This window comes from Gossypium hirsutum, chromosome A05 (assembly GCF_007990345.1).
Source record: "Gossypium hirsutum isolate 1008001.06 chromosome A05, Gossypium_hirsutum_v2.1, whole genome shotgun sequence".
In the NCBI taxonomy this organism is placed as follows: Eukaryota; Viridiplantae; Streptophyta; class Magnoliopsida; order Malvales; family Malvaceae; genus Gossypium; species Gossypium hirsutum.
The window spans coordinates 9,802,697-9,821,794 of NC_053428.1; the positions used below are offsets into that span (position 1 = coordinate 9,802,697).

The 19,098-nt window shown below is 34.1% G+C and overlaps 2 protein-coding genes across 12 annotated transcripts; both read right to left on the reverse strand.

Moving 5' to 3' along the window:
* Positions 1-317: 317 nt before the first annotated feature.
* On the reverse strand, positions 318-6,884 carry LOC107958569 (receptor-like serine/threonine-protein kinase NCRK). Of its 9 annotated transcripts, XM_041113273.1 has the most exons (12): positions 6,847-6,884; positions 5,600-5,660; positions 5,041-5,132; positions 4,673-4,783; positions 3,735-3,845; positions 3,235-3,516; positions 2,840-3,081; positions 2,425-2,721; positions 2,086-2,319; positions 1,768-1,995; positions 680-1,674; positions 318-569 (listed from the first exon to the last, which is right to left on the reverse strand). In XM_041113273.1, exons 3-11 carry the CDS (start codon positions 5,108-5,110, stop codon positions 1,336-1,338), a joined length of 1,914 nt encoding a protein of 637 aa, XP_040969207.1. In that variant the 5' UTR covers positions 5,111-5,132; positions 5,600-5,660; positions 6,847-6,884; the 3' UTR covers positions 318-569; positions 680-1,335. The 9 variants fall into 9 exon arrangements, with proteins under 9 accessions (XP_040969207.1, XP_040969208.1, XP_040969205.1 ...); XM_041113274.1 differs by lacking the exons at positions 5,600-5,660; positions 6,847-6,884 and adding an exon at positions 6,584-6,806; XM_041113271.1 differs by lacking the exon at positions 6,847-6,884 and adding an exon at positions 6,584-6,805 and having other exon boundaries at positions 5,041-5,660.
* A 973-nt stretch (positions 6,885-7,857) lies between these two features.
* On the reverse strand, positions 7,858-12,736 carry LOC107958568 (E3 ubiquitin-protein ligase WAV3). Of its 3 annotated transcripts, none has more exons than XM_016894378.2 (2): positions 12,101-12,736; positions 7,858-10,282 (listed from the first exon to the last, which is right to left on the reverse strand). In XM_016894378.2, exons 1-2 carry the CDS (start codon positions 12,353-12,355, stop codon positions 8,354-8,356), a joined length of 2,184 nt encoding a protein of 727 aa, XP_016749867.1. In that variant the 5' UTR covers positions 12,356-12,736; the 3' UTR covers positions 7,858-8,353. The 3 variants fall into 3 exon arrangements, with proteins under 3 accessions (XP_016749867.1, XP_016749868.1, XP_040969201.1); XM_016894379.2 differs by lacking the exon at positions 12,101-12,736 and adding an exon at positions 10,357-12,021; XM_041113267.1 differs by lacking the exon at positions 12,101-12,736 and adding an exon at positions 11,335-12,019.
* Positions 12,737-19,098: the final 6,362 nt, after the last annotated feature.

A 19,098-nucleotide genomic window follows, 5' to 3' on the forward strand; every position in this document is an offset into this window, starting at 1 on the left:
GGTATGGCAGTATACATATGGGAATATTTTTGCTACATAATATTTTGGAAATATCAGCATTTAACATGATGAATTTAATCATTTAGGTTAAGATTAAATTTTTAAAATTCGAAAAAGTATTAAGAGTTAAAATAGATGAAATTAAATTACATGGATTAAATCTGTAATTTATACATACTACATTAATTAATAACAAAATTTAGCATAAATAGAATAAGAAGCTTAATTTGCTGACAGGTTTAATCAATTGATTCCATGATTATTAACATTTAAACGACATTGTTTTTTATCTTTAATATATTATTGAAGACATAAAATTAGAAGAAAGCTATAAATTCATAAATTTTGCATCACTAATCTCAGTTGCTACATAGATTAGCAGATAATAAGAAGAAGAATGACAAACCACAAGAACCAATCATCATGTTCCAAATAATTAAATCCTTGTAAAATACTCATACATTCCAAAAAGAGAAAAAAGAATGCAGATCTACGGAGGAGGTGGCCCTGGTTCAAACAGTGGAGGGCAGCAGCTTCTGAATATTCCACAGCAACACAGAAACCACAAACTGCAAACAGATAGGGAACCAGGCAGCAGCCCTTGAAATGTCAGAAATGTTTCCCTGTTTGTTTCTTCATGCACAAGTAAAATGCAATAACAATGGAGAGAACATCTTACCATGATTCCCATAACCCTCCTTCTGGAGGTGACGGAGCTAGCAGCGGTGTCGTCGGTGGTGGAGTTGGAGGTGGAGGAGGTGGATCCATTGTTGGTTGAGGAGATAAGACTTTGGAAAGATATCTTATATCCGGTGAGATTGTTATATAAGTTGATGAATTACACCATCCTTTCTCAAAGTCATATGACAACTACCATTCAAAGGGAGATTTCAACTCTCTGCAATAATAATAGTAAATGACACCCAACTAACACAGGAACTTTGTACTGGTTAAAATTATTTTTATAGAGCAATAGGTGGAGTGAGACACAATTTAAAACTTGGGAGTTGAATATTTGATGACAACTCATCTGGTTTAAAGCTAAAATGAGGAGAAATATGACAAAATTACCAGCATATATTTGCTTAGGAACAAGCTAGTGAGGTCCATCAAGAAAGCTGAAAGAGGACCAATGCACTCTCATCTACAAACTTCATTTGATTTTTCATTTTCTGTACAAACGCATGAAATCCAATCAAGGAATAAACTGTGACCTAGTACTAACACAACCTACCTATGTTTGGCCTATTCCGCCAAAAATACTCTCCAGAACAAATAAAATAACAAAGAAATATTTTCTCAAAAATCCAATGGCTAACTTGTGTATATAGCATGTTAAGCCAATCCGTAGGATTGTTCTTCTCTGAGGGACTTGATATTTGCCACATCGAACGATTCGAGTCGAGGTTCAGTTAAGTCCACTGCTTCATCATCAGGGACACCCCAACTCCTAGTATTGGAACTCAAAAGAACCAGTCTCTCTAAGCACTCAGCAGAAAGGGTATCCCTTTGTTTTCCAACAGTTCCAATACCGTCTGTGCGTAATGGCAGTGAGATTTCGGTTGAGTTTGTAGATTCAGTTGGCATGTACTCATCTGTGTCGTATAAAGCCTCAATTACACTTTGATGTCTTTCTACAAGAGTTTCATTCTTCATGTTATGGGCAGATGACATCTGCAGAGTTAACAAAAATAGTGGTATTATCGGATCCATTTAGAAGGTCAGCAGATTATGTATCAGCTTCTAAAACCGATTTAAAATCATTACCTGGAGAAAGTTGACATGAACAATTCTTCTTTTAGATTTATCCGGAGCAATAGTTGAGAGGATTTGAACAACTTCACTGATTGTCGGTCGAGCATCAGGGTCCAACAGCAAGCACTCCTTTGCTAGGTAAGCCATTATCTGCATCTCTTCTTCTGGAAAATTGCCTTTCAAACGTGGGTCAGGTAACTCTGGGGTCACCTGCTTACAATCCTGTAACCTAGGGGTAGCCTGAATGGGAGACAAAGTGTAAAGAAATGTTTTAAGCATCACATCAACCGGCATACTGGTATTGTAGCACATGAAAACAAGCTACTATACCCATATAACAAGACTTTCTTCTTTATTGTTTGATTTATGGATGGGTTGTCGACCAGTGATGAGTTCCAGAAGAACAACGCCGAAACTGAAAACATCCGACATAAGTGAGGCTTTTCCAACAATTACATATTCGGGTGCAAAATAACCAAAGGTTCCCTGCATTCTTGCTGGAGAACTGGAACAGCTGGGAACTCCATCAGCTCTTAAACGTTTGGCCATACCGAGATCAGTTATCTGAACATGTTCAGTTTTTTTATGTCAGGAAAAAAAAAGTTTACAGTTTATGTTAGCCTCACATTATCAAGTGTACTCAATACGTGTTTATTTGTTTATCCTTACTTTTGCTCTCCAGTTCTTGTCAAGAAGAATGTTTGTGGATTTTATATCTCTATGCAAAATTCTGGGAGCAGCCGCTTCGTGGAGATATTCCAAGCCCTTTGCGGCATCGATAGCAATCGAAACACGAGTTTCCCAAGTCAGATTCTCCCCCCAAATCCCATTCAAACATTCCCTCAAATTACCATTATGCATGTACTCAAATACCAGCAGTCTCTCAGCATGTTTCCCGCTGAATTCCAAACAGTAGCCAAGCAAAGGTACAACATGACAATGATGTACCCTTGACAACAGCTCAACCTAAGCACAAAAACACTGTAAAATACCTTGTTGTGCATGAAGTATTTTTTTTTAAATTGAGAGTTTCCATTAACCAAAAAGTTCTAGTAAAACAAAAAAAAGAAAGTTGAAATTGTACCTCTGTCGAAATGATAGAATCTGCATCAGGACCTCCTTGAACTTTAAGTCGTTTTACTGCAACAATTCTTCCATCCTTGAGCTGACCTCGGTACACATAACTACTTCCTCCAACTCCTATGAGGTTGGAATCGGAGAACTTATTGGTTGCATTTTCCAGTTCAGAGTAGGCAAACTGGAAAACTGTCCCGAGTACAGTCCCCGGTTTGCTTGGACAAAGGAATGAAACCTTCTGAAAGCAACCTGGAAATAACCAAGTTCAGAACAAGGTTTAGAAGACAACATAAATCCAGTCTGAGTGCCAATATTGCGAAAAACGATAAAATCGAATCATAGCTGAAAGTAAATCATGTTCATCAAAGAAAGGGAAGTTATAACATGTGACAGCTTACATACCTGCAAGAGGCCTTGTGGGGAAGCCGATGTTAATCTTAGTTTCCGACAGCAAAGAACTCTTCTGACTTAGTAAGTTGGTAGCACCATTGCAACTAGTTTCTTTATCTGACAAGAATATTGAGGGTTGGATGGGGCATTCCGGACAGTTGTCTTTCCGATAGAAATAGCATGTTACCGAAGCAATAAATGACAGAGTTGTGAGGATTACAGAGACCAATAGAACAATTACTACAACTCTGTTAGTGTAGTGCTTTCTTGAAGCCGGCACCTCTGGAAGAGACCCTATCAAAAAATACAATAAAGATCCACTAAATAAGCTAACCCTTGATATCAACACCGGCCAACTTCTTTGAATCACAAGCCATAGTATTTGTTCTAAAAGCTGCTTTTATCTAAATCAGATCAACTGTGAGGTTCACGGTACAAAACAGCAGCTGAACTATATTGGATTCTTCAAAAATAAACATTTATATTTGGAGTTCGGAGTCGGAAGAAAATACCAGCAGTGCAGTTGCAGGCTGTAAAACAGGTAGTATCATAATTGTCGACTGCTACTTCGGGAAATCCATTAGTGGCACATACGCATGTCCACCTGTCTCCACTTGATTCAACTGTCAGGGTGCCACAAAATTTGGTGTTTTAGATGCAACAAGATGGTGGTAGGACATTACATAAAGCATGGAACATTCTCAACATAAGTATTTATGCTTCAAATCTTATGCAATAATTTTCTTTTCTTTTTTCCTTTTTTCTCAGGCTTATTTAACCCAATGACCTACTTTCATCTGTCAAAATGCTACTACTTCGGCATTTTCATGAGACTGTAACTTGGCAAAGCAAAGGAATAAGCACATGGCTAAGGGTGAAGTAAAAAATGTTTATAAAAGGGGCCTATATATTTATATAAAATAAGCTATTCAAAGTAGGCTCGGCTTAGTATTTTTAAGTTCGGGTTAATCTTGGCATCCAAATTAATATGTAGAGAACCAAATAAGGCGATTATTTAACCTTATTTTAAATTGAAGTTAATCTTGCCACCCAAATTAGTATCTAGACAATAAAAAAAAGGTTATATATGTTTGTATTAGTTTATCAAATTAAACTAAAAATGTTATCTAATTTCTCATATAAAGTAGTTTTATATTCTATTGTCAAAAAAAAGTTTTATATTCTATAAAAGAAATCAAGCTAATAAAATCTTTTGAAAACTTTGACAGCTAGACATAAATTATCATATTTTTAGACATTAATTAGAAGGTTAAAATAAATTTTCAAAAAAAAAAGAAAAAACTGAGTTCAAATGAAAAATATCGTTACAAAATTTATAGGGGCTGGCCTGCTATCCCCCTAAATTCGCCCTTCCTAGCACCGGCAGAAATATATGAAAGCGGTTAGAAGGTTTCAGAATTAATCTACCAAAATAATAAAAATATATTACCTGGATTGCAATAACAGGACCTAGAACAGTTAGATTTAAGGATATAGCTCTGGTTTCCGGAAGAGCATGTGCATGTCCAGTTGCTTAAACCCGATGTATTAGAAAATTCGTCTGCCATTAAGTGATCCAAAAGGAAATTCAGCTAAGTAGCATTTAAATAACTAGCAAACAAACCATGAGAAGCGTTTACAATTCTTCAGGTCTGCAAATGGTTAAAAGGAGAGCTAGACTTAGGTTGTCAACACATAACCCAGCAAAGGTGCAGCCAGAACCCAGTGTCTCCAATGGTAATATGGTATTAAATTTTTTAAAAAAAAAATGGGAGACGAGAGAGAAAGAGATTTAAAGAGAGTTTTATTCATACTAACCACAAAGGCTTTGCTGAATCCAAATCAAACTAATGATACAAACAAGAACAACTTCCACTTCGAGCTTCATTTATCCAGATCCGAACACTAAACTGGAGAAAAAAATATCTAGTTATCTCTAGGTTATAAGTCCAGAATGAATGTGGGGTGATGCTTCAACAAAATGCAAATTGACCGCAAATGTGAAAGCAATGTGACTAAGGAAGGAGGATGGAATGGGTATATCCGCATTTGAATTCTTGGCGGAAGAAATTAAAACCATAAATCTTGCTTTGCAACGAAGAGACGGGCAGATTTCCCTTAAAAATTCGTAAAACACCGTGCTAAATGCAGCACATTGATCGAGGTATTCGTTTCTATGTGTGAACCACATGGTAGACTCCAGTTTCACTTAGACTGTTGGAATGGCCATCATGACTCTACCTAAATTCATGCAAAACCTCAGTTTTTGCATGAAAATAGTAATCTCAACTACGAAATAGGATTTATCTGAAGTATTTCAGATGCGTAACTAACATGAAATAATAAAATCAATAACCACATAAATTTATATATAAACCTTCATTAGAAAGCAGAGGAAGGACACTGTTACACTTCCCTGATTTTTTAATGCCTCCAATCTGCGGAAACCAAATGAGAGAAAAAAGCTTGAAAACTGATGTGACAAATGAATCAAATATACCGTAAATTTGCAGATATGGAAACAGACACAAGTAGCAAAGATGGAGAACAGACTAAAAGATCGTATATGATATAGCATTGAAATCTCAAACTAAGTAAAAAAGATGCCCCCACATTCATACCGAGACTCTTAAATCTGATGATCAGAATACCAAAAAGAAGGCAAATAAATATAGCATGATAGGTACTGCCAAGTTCATGTTTGGCCAACCAACAGCTTACGTTGATAATTCTGTTGTTTCAACCCTTGAGTAAATCAGTCAAGCAAGCAAATAACACTGAATACCGGTATTCTCTACCAAAAATTCTATAACAAACTTCACAAAATTCATTCATATCTATCTACGGTCCCGGGGAAAGCAACACCGAAGCAAAAGAAAGTAACGAAAAGGCCTCCGTTGCATAGGTGTCCTAAGGGTAAACATAAAAGCTCTACAGCTGTTATTTTAGTATGGATTTTGCTTACGATTGCGGCACTCTTTAAGACTACCTGATATACTATTCATAATAATAATATTGTCTATATACCATTTGCAATACATTTAAGTAAAAATATTATTATATATGAAGTCCTAAGGCAGTCATTAAGAAAACCCATGTAGTTACTTCAAACATGTGGTATTATTGATTATCAAAGTAATGGCATTGAAGGCATTACTTCCCCACTCCACCAGTCCAGCTGCAACTGCATTAATGGAGTAAAAAAGACACATACCTATCTACAAAACTCAATTATGGCTTGTTTCCAGACCATACCAAACATGAACTGAACATGATACTTCAAACAATAGAATCACCAAACTAAAAGAGAAAAAAAAAGTATAAAAACTAGAATAAATTGCTTGGATGTTTAAGTTCAAACCTGGGAATATATATAGAAAGGCAAAAGCTGAAGCAAAAAGAAAAGAAAAAAGCCAGTGTAACCTCCAGAGAGAAGCTCAAAAGAATGGAAATGCTAGCATTTACCAATCAGAATTAATATATAGTAAAGTAATTAAGTTGAAAAAAAGAACTTTGCAAATGAAGAAGAGACAGAAAACAGCACACATAAAAAATGGACAAAGACTAATGATTTTTGAAACCATCCAGAAAATAGAATAAGAAGAGAACAAATCCATCAACCACCTCTCCGAAAACTATCCATTTGCCAACATGAAAGTGACTTCTCACCCATTTTCAGCCTTCAGGTTCAGGATAAGAAAAACTGGGTTCTTTGTAAAAATTAAAAATATTAAATAAATTTTACAATTTTGCGGAATCTTTTCAACGGTTAGAAAACGGCTTAGTTTAGCTCAAAGAGATAGAATACCGACATAGTCTGCTAATGCATACGTTGGGGAGTGCAAGTAAAAGCACGTTTGTAGAGTTAAAACTTGAACGTGGTTAGAGGTCCCACTTTTTGTCGAGTGTCGTCGTCCTGATTTTGCGTCATTTGTGGGGGCATAAAAGTTGATATAGACCATTGGATCAACGAATGTCAATCATTATGATCACGTGGTTTCGATTTCTAAAAAGATAGGATTTATGGGTAATCTAAACAAATGTCATTAAATTACTGCTGTAATTACTAAAAAGAATCAAAAGCTAAAAAGTCAAAAAGAAATCATGAAAATTCGGCTTACCTCTACTTTGAGAAAATAATGGCTTTATTTATGTCCTTCACTTCACCTAAAGCAAAATAAAACACTTCTGGGAAAAAACCCCTTTTATTTTAATTTCTTAAATTAAACATATAATAAATCCTGATTGAAATCTTAAATTGAACTAATTTTAATGAAAACTTAATTTTGTTTTCGAACGTTGCGTGTAGCTAGAGACAACGGAAAAGAGGTCAACTTAATTGATCATGTCACGTAGATAAATCACTTGCAAAGGTGGGGCCTTGCGACTCCTGACCGTAGGATGCAAATCTGAGTGCTTGTGAAAGATTGGTCAACTAATCCAAGGGCTTGGATTAGCCAATTGACCATGTAGTTCGCTTATATTTTACATCATTTCTTGAAGAATTCATTCCTAGAGGAAGAACTTGAAAATGTCTCAAGACCAAAATTTGGAATCAAAGTGAATTAAACATGGCTTGCTTTTTGTTTTCAAGCAAATTCTCAAAGAGTAATACAAAAAAGTTGTGGAAAAGAATAAAAAACAGATATACCACCACCATATCATATATATTTAGTGAAGAATTCACCCCAAAGTATCCCACAATTACATGGCTATACCTTGTTTTGAGGACAAAGGAAACCATTGCTCCCTATGTACAATGCTCCATTATCAAAATAGGTAAACAACTAAACTCCCAGATTCTCCCTTTTTCTCACCTCCATTAATCTCCCAATCCCGAACCAGTCATTTCAATGGTCTACAAGTTTTTATTACTTCACATATCAGAACAAGAAAATATACCCACCAGTTGAAAAAGACACCGAGCCTCGTTTCTTTCTATTACTCCAGTTTACACCCTGCTTTCCCCAAGCCACAAAAATTAAAATGCAAATTTTCCACAACACAAAAAGGTTATTGGATATAGGAAATGATAGGTTGAGGATAATTTTCCAAGACTTCGCCAATGATTTACCTTGGCTGTGGACATGATGGGAATGGACTGAGCTGAGCTTGTCAAAGAAGCTTACGTTTACCTTGGGTGTGGACGGGCTGGGAATGACTGAGCTTGTCGAAGCTTTCGCTGCGGTGGGTTCCCAAAGAACATGGTCTGGGAACGAGTCACCATGTCTGTCATGGTAGGGGTCTGGTAAGCTTGAACCAGGCTTGTACTATCGGTGGAATCGCCTCGTGCAGTCGCTCTTTGCCAGGAATGTGAGCTCAAACCTGACAAAACATAAGCCCTTCCAGATGACTCATACACACGACGGTTTGCCATTCTTTCTTGCATCTCCTTTAGCTCAGCACACAATGCAACACATAGCCTGTCACCAGACCGTGCAGAAATTGTTTCTGATAAAGCCCTGCGACAACTCTCGAGCAGAGAGACTGCACCAGTTAGATCACCATGCTCAGCAGCGGCTCTTGCCTCAGCCATTGCCTCTGCAGCGCGGAGCCTGTTTCGCTGCCTGTCTACCTCCATTGACACTATTGGCTGTCCTATTACTGTTGCCCTCTGGATCTTTACTTCATTGTCTTCTTCCAATGACACCATTCCCTTTGATATGGGGTCTCTGTAAATACATCTAACCTTCAGCAATGACATCTCATCACAGGATTCATCTACTGGAACATTGACTGTCACCAAAAAGTCTCTTTCTTCTTCAGCATACAAGTCTCCTACATCAACAGAACCAGCTTTAGCATCAGCCGTCACACTGGTTCGATAACTCCCAGCCTTTATCAAATTGATTAGCAAGTTTGGGTGAGCACACTCCAGTTTAACGCATGCCTCCTGCACTACCACACTTAAAAGCCCTCCAATGCATAGAGCAAAAGCATCTTGGATGACACCCTCGGCTTCTATGAAAGAAAAGGTGCCCCCAGATATTTCAGAAATCGAATGCATTGAAGCAGCATCATGATCTGCACCAAACCCGAAGGTGTGCACAGGGACACGGAGACCTGTCCCACCATTGCGCTGAATCGAGGGAGGAATAAGTGATTTATAATCGGTCTGGGAATGAGATCCACTAGGACTTGAGACAGTATAAGTATCCTGCCCATCCGATAACAGTATGATGCTTCCAACCGGGTTCTTCCACTTCCGATCTACTATCAACTTCGCACCTTTCCTAAGCCCTTCAGCAATATTTGTCCCACCATTTGAAGTAAGAGAGTTAACAGCCTGCAACGCTTCTTGCCGTCCGGTCTCAGTCATCCGACGAAGAGGAAAGAGGCGACGGGCTGTGGAAGAGAATGCTATTACAGACAGACGGTCGGAGGGTCCAAGGTGCTGTATCACAAAACCCATAGCTCGTTTTAGCAATGCAAGCTTGGTACCGGCCATGCTACCACTAACATCAAGGACAGTGACAAGGTCAACTGGGGCACGAGAATTTTGAGTTGAGGGGGAAAATATAGTTTGGTTTCTGCTATTTAGCCCTCCACTTGTGTGGGAAGCCTTGAGATGGATTAGTATGGCAAAGTTATTGTGACTGTTAGCTCTTGGAACGGCTGAAACTTCGGGATATGTCTTAACTTCTATTCCTCCAATGGAATTATTCTTCGAAGCATCCTTTTCAAAAACATTTTGTTGAGGATTCTCTTGCTGCTGATCGAGGACTTCATCATCATCAAAGATTCCTGGCTCAGAGGCTTGGAATAGTGAAGAAACGTGCCTAGTTGAATCTAACCTAGGGGAAGGTAGGCGTCTAACAGCCCAGGCGTCATCCCGGGGCCAATCTGCTGGATTGATTCTTGATTTTCCATTGGGAAGATGAGAAGCAGGCCTCTGAAAGGGTATTTCCTTCCATTTTGCTCTGCAAACTGGACAAATCTGATTTCCATGTTTTACATTAGAAGCTATACAGTGAAAGTGGAAAGAATGGGAGCATTCTGCTGTGAAAATGGCATGGCCTTGCCCTAGTTCCATCGATGTCAGGCATATCGAACAGGTTTTCTGCAGTTTGAAAGTATCAGCAGGTAAGAAGATGATACAAGCAAGGCCTAAAAAAAAAGATTTAAAGCACTTACCATATCAAATTCTTTCTTTACAACATTTGCATTATTCCAAATCATTCTTTGTAACATTTAATTACTCCAAGATTACAAAAATGGCTTCACCTTAAATACAATCACAGCATTAAATACAATCACAGCAGAGTAATTCGTGCTTCCTCTTTTTATAAACCATAGCAGCACCAAGCAATATACCAGACAATCATTTATCTCATGTATTGCCAGCACTATCCAAATTGTTATCAGTAAGATGTTAAATTAAGTAAAAATTAAGATGTTAAATTAAGTAAAAATGGTGTACCAAATTACAACAACATTTCGCAAAACAGGATCTTAACTGATGCATAGCCCTCATTAACCATCCCCACAAGAGCCCATAGATTTTTAAAAAAGTACAAAAGGGAGCAAGTGGGAATTCAAGGGCGTCAAAATCCACATCTAACATCTAAATACTACTTTTATATAAAATAATAATAATAATAATATAGTTTGTAGGAACGTGAATATTTCAAAGGTCAGTGTACAGTGCCCATCACTGGCTCTTTCTTTCTGTCATCATACTGCCCTATTATTGAGACTGACTGGCACATCAAAAGAAGAAATATAATGCAACCTTACCTATCTACATGATAAAGCCTTAGATAGGGGTTAACTTTTAACTACAGTGAAATCTCAAACAAACTAAAGCTAATAAAGTAATAAACCATAAATGTAGGTCAATGGTAAATAGTCAAAGCATTGTGAAGGATATATCAGGAACTCAACGAACTAAAAACTAAAGGGGTGACTTCAAAAGGCAAAGAGTAATCAGACAAACCCTCTCAGGTTAATGATGAACCTTTCAAACAAAAAAATAAACCCAAAAAGAGAAATAAAAAAATAATGTAAAGTTCAGCAAAAGAAGTGGAAATGATGGGGTTTGCCCCAAAATTTTTAATTTCTATTTCCCGTGACTCTTTCTTTTTTCTGAAGCTTATTAGAGCAAAAGCTCACCAATCAACGGTTCACAGGCTTTTACGAAAACGATCATCAAAAGGAGAGAGATGGAAATATTTGTGTGTGTGTGGAAAAGTGGAGTTATGCTGAGCAGACACAGCACTTTTCCTTCAAGGTGGAGAGAGAGAGTGCATTGTACAGAGTAGAGACGCAGTAGGGCAATTTGTATTTCCTTTTTCTACCAAGGCAAAGAATAATGGTCCTTAAAGGGACTAGTCCACTTTATCCCCAATTGGCTCCATCTATGGCCTTATTGTTATTGGAGAGTTGAAAACAACACAACAACAAATACACATCCTACTGAAATTTCAGAATCACCACCATCCATCACTACCCCACATGATAATAACGCCTTCATTGTTCAAAATTACTATAGTGATAAGACAAATGCTTCCTAATAATTACTACAATATTTTATCCCACCAAGAACCCTCCGAAATTGACACCAACAGTAATTTGTATTTAAATAATGTAAAAGGTATAACCATTCAAATAAATGATAGTGCTGTGTTAGATTAAGTTAATTAATAAAACAAATAAGCTAATCACTGACAACCAGAATCTGCTCTAAGATCTAGTTAGAGATCACAAAAACAATAAAACCACAAAACATAATTGCATCTGCATATGAAATTAAAAAGAATCAACAAAAATTAGCCAAAAAAACACTTTAGAGAATAACAAAAAGATAAACAAATCCTTATTCCTAACTCTTTTTTTTTAATGAAGATATGAGAATGGTAATGAGAAAAAAAATGCAAACCTTGGAAGATTTAGGGACGGATTTGGAGAGGCGGAGGCCGGAAGAGGAAGGGGTAGGAGTAGTGGGGCGACAGTCGTTGGGTGAAGGAGACAGAGGAACAGCATCTGAAGAAAACCTTGAAGGAACATTAGCAGTATCAGGGTGATGCTTAATGGACGATGATGGTGATGAATCTTCAAGTTTTTGGTGAGGTACATACAAACACATGTTCAAGCCAAGAGCCAACTTTGCTTTCCTCCATTTACTCCCCATCATAGCCCCAAAAACACACAAGTTTTTCAAGTTTCAAGATTTCTCCTTTGATGTAGTACAAACCAGTTGTTGGTTTTTAGGATGTTTGAAAACCAGAGATGAAGATGGTAGGCAGGGGTAGCATTTTGGTTGAGAATAAATGAAGAGATGGTAGTTGTAAGAAGGCAAACATTTGTTTCAGAGGATTTGAGGTGTAAATAAAAATACTATTAAGGTTTGGAGTGAATTACAAGTGAGGTTAATTGTATTACTTAATAGAAGAGGAGAAGAGAAGAGAAGAGTTAGGGGAAGCTTTTGACCTTTTGGCTTTGGGAGATTGGTCAGAGATTTAGCAGCCTTCCTTTTATTCGTATTTTTCCTTTTTATTCATTTACGGAATTTTTTTAATCTGGTTTGGAGATGGAACCAATTTGTAGTTATAAATAGAAAAAGGCATACTTTCCAATAAGCATATTAACCTAAACTATTATTACTCCGTAAAATCTTGCACAAATATTATTCTATTTCAACTTCCATCAATATATTGATAATAATTTTTTTTGAAGTTAAAAATTTGTTGTCTGTTTTATTTATCTATTTTTTAAAAAAAATCGATTAAATATATATATGACAATTTTTTATATCCTTGCAACCATTTCTTATGTTCATAGCTTTGAAAATTGGCCTCAGCTTTTGCTTCGTTCGTTTTCATCATTGCCACTAATCAGTGCAGGCCAGTTCATGCATTATCACTTTATGCATCCACCATATGTATTACAGAATTTACATTTGCATGTCAAATACATGAAATTTAACATTTTATAAATAAATAAAACTCAAACTCAACTTTAAAAAAATACATGCAGTTACTGTTAAACCCAACTGTTGATGTAACTTAATAGAGTAGTGATAATAACATGATATGGTTAACTTAGAATCCCATTAGTCAAAGTTGTTAATTAAGATGGTCCAGAAAATTCCAACCAGTCATTTTCTAAGCTTTATTATATCAAGTTTATCGAGGAAGGAATTGCTGTTATCATTTTACTCTAAAAGAATGCTGCTTTGTCTTTTATGTATATTTTGATCATAATGCCAAAATAAAATTATTAAGATATAAAATTCATATAAATTAAAATTACTTTTAAATATGAATTTATTTCTCATTTATTTACTGAGATTATGATTACTGAAAAACTCAAAGCAAAATCCAATACTTCTTCTCCTTTGTCCAAATTGCCGTTTCAAAAAAAAAAAAATTGTTGATGACAATAAGATACCATAGTTTTTGACTTTCAAAATCAATTGTTTAATGTAAATCTAGGTTTAATGACAGTGTTCAATATGATATTAAGAAGAAGAAATATTATTAGTCCATTTTTTTTTTAACATTTAATATTTCTATTTCTCTACGACTTATATCCTTATTTTTTCATTTAAAAAAAAAAGGAAGAAAAAAGCGAAATTCGTAATGTAATACGTAAAGCCAACTAAGCAACTCAAAGTCTTACCTAATAAATCACCGTAATAAATAGATATAATTAAAGAGGGTAGATTGGCTCATCCAACTTGGAGGTATTCAAAACCAAAATGTTGGATTTGGGGAAAGGGAAATCCATCAACTCGTAGGCTATTAAAGCACTACGCATCTATTTCGGTTTTTACCCAAACTTTCGTTTGGCTTTTCGGTTATTTTGCTCCCTAACTTCACAATTCATATATTTCTATTTTAGGTCAAACTACTGCTTAATTTTTACATTTCTTTTATATATAAGATTGTACACATACAAACACCAAATTTTGGATTCATTTGAAGATCATAGAAATTTGGGTTGCAATGATAATATGATCATTTCTTTTCTTTCCTTTTTTTTTTTAAGTAGCATAAACCAATAATCTAAAGGCATATAAAGAGATAGATTTGTCTTATCTCACAACTTCGTAACCTCCTTTTTAATAAGATTGGAGCTTTAAATTTCATTAATAATTTAAAAAATAAAATAAAATAAACTGCTGGATTATGACTATATGACCCTTGAAAGTTGAAACAAAGACTTTATATTATAATAAAACTTTATGTTGGTGTCATTATGTCATATGCACTAAACTGTTGAACGCATAATGTAGTTGTTCTGGAACCAAAAAAAAAAAACCATAATGTAGTTGTTCACTGTGTTTTTTGTCCTTCCTCGTTAACTCATTTTCCCAGCTTCTTAAGCTTTTAGGTTAGATTTCAATCATCATAATTACTTGTCTATTCTGTTAAAAGCTTTTGCCTTGTAAACGTACATTCTTTAAACTTAATTAAGTACTATATATTTTAAATAACAGTTTTGTATTACTTGTATTAATTACTTCATACTTACTTGGTTTTAATATATATTAGTTTAATCATAATTAAAGTTTTTTAATTTTCCATATATTTAAATTTTAGTTTTTTTAATATTTTTTTTAAGAATTTAATTTTGCTACTTATTCATTCTAGAATTTAGGTCCTATTGTTAACATTGTTAAAATATTTTTGTTAAATTCATTAGTGTGATATTTTAAAATTAAAAAAGAAAAATTCACTTGATAACTATGTACAAAAAATAATATTGTATTAAACTTGAATTTAACCAAAACATTATAACAATATTAATAATAGAATTTTCATTTTTAAATTCAAAAAGTAAAAAAGTTAAATTTCATGAAATATGAGTAGAAAATAATAGTAAGGAACTAAACTCCAATTGTAAGAAAAAAAAACATATTTTAGTATATATTAAATTTTTTTTATATAAACCTAAAACTACACATAATCTCTCGCAACCCTTGAATAAGAAAATAAACAAGCTTTAGCGCGCTCAAACTCACGTCCTCAAATATAACAACAATCAAGTATATATTAATTAGATATAAACTTTGAAATATTTTAATTGAGTCTTTAAAATATCTATATTATATCAATTTTTTTTTAACCTAACCATTAGATTGAATGTTAAATACCATCTTAAATAACATGAAGTATATTTAAAATATGTGATCCAGCTGCAAGCATACATGCATTTACTTATTAAATAACTAGGATTTGACATGTTAAATAAATATATAACTTCCTAAATTTTATTTATAGTATGTTTTGAACATGTTAGGTTCAAATTATCTATACGGTAGATATACTATACACATGATTATAATTTGATTCATGTGGTTTAAATGGTCAAAATATATTATAACTCTTTGTACTGTTTGTAAATTTAGAATTTAGTCTCAATATTTTTTTTTTAAGAATTTCATCATTCTACTTTTCAAAATTTAAAATTTAGGTCTAACTGTTAAAATTGTTAAAATTATTTTGTTAAATTCAATTTCATTACAAAGTCACATTTTTAATTACATGATTAACAAGTACAATGACTAAATTCCAAATTTATGAAAAAGTACAAAAATTTATGATATATTTTAACCATTTTAAATATGTTTTAAATTCAAATTGAGCTAACATTTAAGGCTGAAACTAATGATTTTGAAATTTCAAAGACTCAATTATAGGGGCAATTTAGAATTTAAGAGATCGTTAGAGTATGTTTGGTAAAATTAACCACAAATTAAACGTATCCTTCCAGATATAGGTAACCTACTGCTATCTAATAAAACCATGAAGGGAAAAAATTGGGTGATTAGGTGTAGGAGTGTATTGGTTATAGTACTAACCCTTTGAGTATAACTTGCTTTTTCATTTAAATTTGGTGAATGCGTTAGTGCGTTTAATTGAAGTCACGTTCGACCTAAAACAACATCACCGCACTGGCAACAGTTTCAGTGTAGGTTTAATTTTGGAACGTGAGTGGGTGCAGTGAATAAATTTTCATCAATAAACCCATCGATAATAAATTTGTCAATCTTTCAATACATAAGAGATCTGATATTTAATTAATTTGATTGGAAGGGTGATTGCGATGATTGAGGACAAAAATGGGTGGTTTCCAAATAATGGCCACTCATGGTAATTGGGTTTTCACTCATTACTCCCTTTGCAAATCAAAGTGTATTCTTTTTTATATCCTTAACAATTCCTATCACCCACTTTGTCTGTGGGTGAGAAATAATTCTTTTGGGCGATAGTATTCATAATATCATAATTTTTTTAAATTTCAAATCCAAAGATAATATGCAGTTAAATATGCATTCTTCTAGTTATTTCATTAACAATTTAATTGAGTTAGGACTTAATTGATAATTAATTATTTATTTTAAGTGAATAATAAAATGTTTGCTATTTATTATTATAGATAAAAAGACTTAGTGGTTTGGTTTTTTAAAGAGTGTATAATTCTTTAAAAGCAAATTACATATTTTATCTTTATTTGATAAACGTATTATGTTTATTGATAATTTTACTATTGACTTGGTGTCAACAAATTAAGTGACACTAAACTCATTCACTCTTTGTAAATAGTATTAAATTATGACATATTTGTGTCAATTTTTTTATAAAAATTTTGATATTAAGACAAAATAAAATTTTAAAAATTAAATATTATAAATAAGAATATCAGCTCAATCAAACATTTATTACATAAATATTTATGCAACGTTTGGTTACTAATGTAATAACATAAAAAAAATTTATTACTTACATACACTCTGCATTCACTAAATGTCACTAAATGTAGGCTGTAAATAAGTTCAATTGGATGGAATCCAAATGCCAACAATTTTTAATATTTTTTTAAATTCAAAAATAAAGTTGGTAACTTTAAAAGTTGATTGTAGAGGTTAATATATGTCATATGTGTTAATTTCAATTGTGACATTTAATATTGAGAAATAATTAAAGTCGTGAGTCCCCGGTCTCCACTGACACCTCGTAAGCTTAATCAAAGAAAGATGTTCATCTCTTTACTATTACCCGATATACATTTACTCTAGAGTTCAATTATTAATTAAAAAATATTAGACATTAAATTTTTGAGATTAAAATTAGAATTAAATTTAAAATGTGTAAAAAAATACAAGAACCGAGAGCACCATTAGGTCTTATTAACAACTCATGCAAATCAGTTCATAGTATTATTTGGAAAGAAAAAAAGGTGATAACAAACCTGCTAACTCAAGTGATAAAGTATAAAGTTAAGCTTATGTTACGATCTAGTTTTATAATTAATCCATAGGTCTAAAATTAAATGCAAAATTAGGGACACAATTAGGAGGGGATATTTGATTGTCTTCCGTCGGAAAAGCCTGCATTTTTTTTTGTTGACTTTGCCTCAGAAAGTGTAGCAAATTTAGGGTTACTAAAGACCCACAAATAGGATTCTTTTTTTACTTATTAATGATTCGCTTTCTTTCTCACCCACTCACTGCATATATAGTGTACAAGGGACATGGGAAACAAGTTGGAAACATAAATGTGATCTCAAAAGGAGTAGCTTTATTTATACATCTACAATATACAGCCTATTATTTCCCTTTTTTAAGGGCCCCAGTTCTATATACATGAAAACAATTACATAAACAACTTGGGATTAGGATTATATAAAGTAATCTTCTGCTTGTTTCCTTCTAGACCCGTTGAGACAATCTCACATGCGGTATCGTTTTTCTATATAGTATTTTTCTTTTTCTTTTTTCCTACTTAATTATTCCTATAATTTCCTTGATTATCGTTTTGACTTAATTGATTACTTCAAAACGATAAGTATATGTAATCATTAAAATGTCAATTTTATATTCATTTAAGCTAATAAGAAAATAGTAATATGATGAATGGATGTGTGGTTATTAATAGAGCGTTAGATTTATGATTTCATTTATTGGATTTGATTTTGAATAACTTTTCATATAAAATAATATTTTAATATAATCAATGACACTGTGATATTTGTGAGGTGAATAACAATTTTTTTTTAATACTAAAAAATTATTCACATTTATTTTTAAATCCTTTAAACATTTTTAATACCTATTCAACCGTTGGACTAGATGCTAAGCTTCGATACAAGTACGGGGCTTGCATGGGAGAGTCGAATTAATCCCTCATAGACACGTCCATTTTTGCAAAAAGTGCTAAGAAATCTGACAAGTAAGAAAATGATTAAGGACTGTTTCAAGAGCCGAATAGCACAGGTAACATGTTGTAGACAAAGAAGAAATCACCCCTTTTTGGCTAATTTGACCTTCGTGGGGATCCCCCACCACATAAGTCTCCACATGGAAAACTCAACCTTCGGAGGAGAAATTCCAGCCCAAATAAGATCCCTGACGGGCCTAGATTCATGACCCCTATAGCTACAATATCACAATAATCTTTAGGGGAGTAAGCCCCTGCATGCAACTACCTTCACAAAAGAGGATTAGATCATCAGCGAACTGAAGGTGGGAAATCCTCAGTCCCCCATTGCCAATCGGAGCGCTCCTAAATACTCCAATTGACACCACCTTCAAAAGAATGATATTAAGGGCTTCAACAACAGTGTTAAAAAGAAAAAGTGATAAAGGGCACCATTGACGAAGACCCCTTTTTTATGAAAAACGAAGATTCGAAGTTGATGAAAGCACACCCCTTTAGCTCCAAACTTTGTTCTCTCAAAGATGAAATCGAGGAAATTCCAGTCGACCCTGTCATACACCTTCCAAAAATCTACCTTAAAGACTACCCCCCTTCAATCCTCTCCAAGTAATCAACTGTTTCATTAGCAGTGAGAGGAAATCTAGAATCTGCCTACCAGGAATAAAAGCAAATTGGGTCTCCCCTACGACTTCATTGATGCATTTAGACAACC